The sequence below is a fragment of the Salvelinus sp. IW2-2015 genome, unplaced genomic scaffold (assembly GCF_002910315.2).
Source record: "Salvelinus sp. IW2-2015 unplaced genomic scaffold, ASM291031v2 Un_scaffold4943, whole genome shotgun sequence".
Classification (NCBI taxonomy): Eukaryota; Metazoa; Chordata; class Actinopteri; order Salmoniformes; family Salmonidae; genus Salvelinus; species Salvelinus sp. IW2-2015.
In genome coordinates, this window is record NW_019946212.1 from 25,891 (window position 1) to 30,999 (window position 5,109).

Consider the following 5,109-nt stretch of genomic DNA (forward strand, 5'->3'; position numbering starts at 1 on the left):
AGACTACGGATTGCAACTGCACATGGGGACAAGATGTTACTTTTGGAAATGTCCTCTGTCTGATGAAACAAAATATAACTGTTTGGCCATAATGACCAAAAGGGGAGGCTTGCAAGCCAAAAACACCATCCCAACCGTGAAACACGGGGGTGGCAACATCATGCTGTGGGGGTGCTTTGCTGCAGGAGGGACTGGTGCACTTCACAAAATAGATGGAATGAGGAAAGAAAATTGTGGATATATTAAGCAACATCTCAAGACATCAGTCAGGAAGTTAAAGCTTGGTTGCAAATGGGTCTTCCAAATGGACAATGACCCCAAGCATACATTCAAAGTTGTGGCAAAATGGCTTAAGGAAAACAAAGTCAAGGTATTGGAGTGGCAATCACAAAGCCCTGACCTCAATCCAATAGAAAATGTGTGGCAGAACTGAAAAAGCATGTGCGAGCAAGGAGGCCTGCAAACCTGATCCGTTACACCAGCTCTGTCAGGAGGAATGAGCCAAAATTCACCCAACTTATTGTGGAAGCTTGTGGAAGGCTACCCAAAACGTTTGACCCAAGTTAAACAATTTAAAGGCAATGCTACCAAATACTAATTGAGTGTATGAAACTTCTGACCCACTGGGAATGTGAGAAAGAAATAAAAGCTGAAATAAATCATTTCTCTACTATTATTCTGACATTTCACATTTTTTAATAAAGTGGTGATCCTAACTGACCTAAGACAGGGAATTTTTACTAGGATTAAATGTCAGGAATTGTGAAAAACTGAGTTTAAATGTATTTGGCTAAGGTTATGTAAACTTCCGACTTCAACTGTATGGTCGAATTACCGACCGGGATGGGCCCATTGATCAAAAAATGTATCTTCTCTCTGCCCCATGTCAAAATGTTAGAATTGCGTAAACTTGCGTTAAAACGGCAACATTTTCTGTATGCCAATGGCAAAATGTGCAAATTGCCACCCCTCATGATGAGTTCTGTTTTTTGTGGCCCCACCCTCATCAATGTTCCCCATCCCTGATTTAAATAGAATCATTAGGAAAACATTATGCTGAAGTACTGAAATTCCCACAGACGAATGTGTTTCTTAACGTTCTGAGAACATGATTTTAAATAGAACCATGAGAAAACCTGTAGGAAACATTATGATGAGGTACGTAAATTCCCATAGAAGAACGTTGTTCTTAATGATCTCTGAACAATTTACTTTAAATAGAACCATTTGGAAACCTGTAGTAAATGTTATGGGAAGGTTGTATGCAAAACGAAGAAGAAACATATAGTTCTCAGAACHTTATGTGCTAGCTGGGAAGGTTGTGCAGGTTGTTGGAGAAACCACACCACTGCTCTGCATTTGAGGGAATACGCAATTATAAAAGAAAACACCTTAAGGTGAAACTAATATCTGTATTATTTAGATACATAAATAATTATTCTGTTAAAAGAACACAAGATACAGACATGAATGTCAAAAGATGATGCAGACATGTGTCCAGAAAAAAAAGGATGTTCCCATGCAGAATTACATGAAATGCCAAAATAAATCAATGTTTTTTTTCATAACTCACATTCAAAATTTGTGGACTTTAGGTCAAGGATAGTTTTTTCCAATAACACGGTAAGCCTATAAATAGCCTAAACATTTGCAAATTTAAAATGTTCACTTGAAAAAGCCAAGGTTGAAAAGTTTTTAAAAAGTGTCAAATCTGAACCTAGATGAAGGCTATATCAACACAACCAAAATCCTATGCTAAACTGAATAGATATTGACATGTAAGAAACAAATTGCATGAAATGATTAACACAGCAGTAGCCTATATATAGTGTCCATTACTCCTTCCAGAAGCCTCTGTTGTGGGCCACCGCCTCTTTGAGCCTGGCCAGCAGCATCTCCTTGGAGGGGTAGATGGGCAGCAGCAGTAGGAAGTGGCAGGTAAGGGATTCTGGGAAATGTAGTTCAGTAGAGTTCTGCAAGACTGCTACAGTCATCTGGATCTTGTCCATGCCCAGGATAGGAACGCGATCACAGCCTGTCAGGAACACTGAGAAGGAGGAGAGAGATTGTGAAAAGAAGACTGAATGGGAATAAACATAGTGAATGTCTTTGTGCGGCAGGTAGCCTAGTGATTAAGAGCGTTGGGCCAGTAATCGAAAGGTAGCTGGTTTGAATCCCTGAACCGACAAGGCGAAAAATATGTTGTTGTGCTTTTGAGTAAGGCACTTAACCCTAATTGCTCCTGTAAGTCGCTCTGGATAAGAGCGTCTGCTAAATTACTAAAATGTCAAATGTGTTCAGACACATTTTTATTGTAAATGCAAATGCTCTTGTGGAACAGGAAGTTCAAATATGCAGACAAAACCTTGAACCAGCATTATGAAAGACTGTATGGTTCCTCCAGTTTTACTCAACCGAGAGCAATTTAGTGCCATACTTACGGAGAAAAGCTTTCTTTTGGTCGTCTGTCAGTTCCTCAAAAGCCTCCCAGAATGTGACGATGTTGGGATGTCTGGCATGGTACTCTCCATCATACACAGTGTTCTGGACATACAAACKAAACAAATGGCAGCAATAATTAAACAATATTAAACTTGCACGTCAATTAAACGATTCACCACTCAAAGTCACACAGTATGTCACAAAGCACCATGTATAGCTAGGCAATGTATTACACATTATCTCCTAGTCCCAGTCCTAACTTGAGAAACGTACCCATAACTTGAACATCAAAGCAAATCCCCCATTGATATAAATGTATCAACACTGACTGATTTATGCCCTAATTTCTCAAGTCAGCACCCAGCCCCATACTGAGTATTGAATGATGGTTGTATATATATTGTATATGTAGACCTGTTTGAACGTGTCCCAGTCGTAGTCCTCTTTCCCCACCATGACTCCCCTGAGCTCTTCAGGCTGGAAGAACTCCACCACGTCCCTGTCACACACCTTGAAGAAGCCTCTCCTGAACTCTTCAAACACCTTCTCCGCTGATTGGTTGAAGGCAAGGCTTCACGTAGCATCAACAAACTGCTTCCTGTAAAATAATGAATTGTTTTTTAATATTTTTAAAACAAAACAGAAAAAGCAGAAAGCTGCTTGTTGTAATCTTCTAAAATGTCAACCTTGTATTATGCATTACAGTGTAAGACCGTAATGTGAGCCAGTTTGCTACAGCAGGAAAATAATCCTGCAGCAACAGGAAATGTGAATTATTATGTGGATTATAATTATGGACATTTTGTAGGTTGATACATTTTTGTAAGGGAAAATCAAGTCTGAAGCCTTTTTAAACCTCAAATATATTCTACACTTTAAAATGTCCTTCATTGCAGGAAAGTTCTCCTGCAACAGAGTGATCAAATTCAGATCTTACATCTGTAGGGGTAAAAGTTGCTGTAGCCTTACTTGTTAAAACTTGTGACTTTTTCCTGTTCTCTGGATCAAGCTCCACCTTCAGGTCATCCCAGATACCTGATGAAAATAAACAGTTTACCACTATTCACATACTGTATCTAGGGATATTCAACAGCTCAAGTTAATCAATATTATACATACGGTGAAGGTCATGTCCAGGTTTTCTTCAACATCATCATCAGTGTAGTCCTCCAAGAGGTACCGCAAACTCCTTCAATTACAATGAAAAAAATAATGTTGAAACATTTTAATCAATTCTAAGGGATACTAATTCAATGCTAAATGTACATTCTAAAATAAAACTACCCTCCCACAACAGGGTCAAACTCTCTCAGGTCCTCCAGTGAGGGCTTGACCCCACCATCTTCTTGAACAGGGCCAGAGGGAAGGGCAGGTGTAAATGTTGTGGTTGTACAGGGCCATGCCACACAAGACACCAAACAGGAAGTAGTCTTCTCCTCCACTCTGGGCTGGTAGTAAGGGTAGGTGACACATGAGTCAAGGCAGAGATCAAGAATAAACAAAGAGCAGGCACCATTCTTCTTCAAATAACTTTTATCTCCTTTGTTGTATTATGTTGGTGTCTGTATACTGCAATTCAGCTTTTAGCTGTGAATGTGTACAATTATAAAACCTTGGTACATCAGGGGAGAGTAGGGGGTGATGGTGTTTATGACATGCTTATTGTTGATACATGTAGATAGTGGCACTACTGTAATGGTTGAATCTCTTTTTTTGCTATTAACTGACTAAATGTATTTAGATTATTTTTTAGAATAATCTAACATTTCTTACTCACCAATTTGAATTTGCTTGAGAGTGCAGTGATTTATTCTACAGTAATGACATCTAATTCCTAATTCAAGTTCTTACCTTGGCAGGAACCAACCAGTGTCTTGGTGTCGTTGTACATGAACATCTCAGACTCTGGTGCCAACAGCTCTTCAAACACATGGAGAAAAAGTCCCTTTGTTTGACGAGCGACAGCTTCATGTCCTCACAAACTGCACCTGAGGGATAAAGCATCAGAGGAGCGTTTAGGTTGAGTTCTTTTTATTTTTATTTCACCTCATTTAACCAGGTAGGCTAGTTGAGAACAAGTTCTCATTTACAACTGCGACCTGGCCAAGATAAACAAAGCAGTTCGACACATACAACAACACAGAGTTACACATGGAGTAAAACAAACATACAGTCAATAATACAGTAGAAAAAAAGTCTATATACAATGTGAGCAAATGAGGTGTGACCAGTGTAGAGTATGGGAAATGGAAATGCATGAGACTTCCGTCTTTATCACAAATCAGGGAGGGGGTAAAGGGACTTTTCCGGCACAATATTAGCTAGGGCCATGTTTTTTGGGGAAGATGCTGGTGTGTGTTCGCTCAGGCTACCAGGCGACCAGGAGGATCCTGGTTGAGAGAACATGGTTCATTGTAACAACGACACCCAAGACACTTGGTAGCTAGGTTCCTGACCAAAAGATAGGTAAGGAAAACTGAAATTATACATGAATCATAGCGTTTTAGTTGATGTTCATTTACTTACGTAGAATAAAATCACTGCACTCTCAAGCAAATTCAAAATTGGTGAAGTAAGACAATGTACTAAGATTATTCAAAAATAATAATCTAAAATATCATAGTCATAGAATGGTGTAGATAAGATTTGCCACTAGAGATAGAAATG

At 39.2% G+C, this 5,109-nt stretch overlaps 1 protein-coding gene across 1 annotated transcript in view; it reads right to left on the bottom strand.

The window, feature by feature from the left end:
- Positions 1 to 712: 712 nt before the first annotated feature.
- LOC112077819 (probable E3 ubiquitin-protein ligase HERC4) overlaps positions 713 to 5,109 on the bottom strand; it is a 36,878-nt gene continuing 32,481 nt past the window's right edge. The window contains 8 exon segments of the mRNA XM_070441841.1: positions 713 to 2,047; positions 2,442 to 2,544; positions 2,857 to 3,040; positions 3,727 to 3,778; positions 3,781 to 3,819; positions 3,822 to 3,890; positions 4,294 to 4,377; positions 4,380 to 4,430. Coding sequence (XP_070297942.1) covers positions 1,836 to 2,047; positions 2,442 to 2,544; positions 2,857 to 3,040; positions 3,727 to 3,778; positions 3,781 to 3,819; positions 3,822 to 3,890; positions 4,294 to 4,377; positions 4,380 to 4,430 — 794 coding nt within the window. The 3' untranslated portion in view covers positions 713 to 1,835.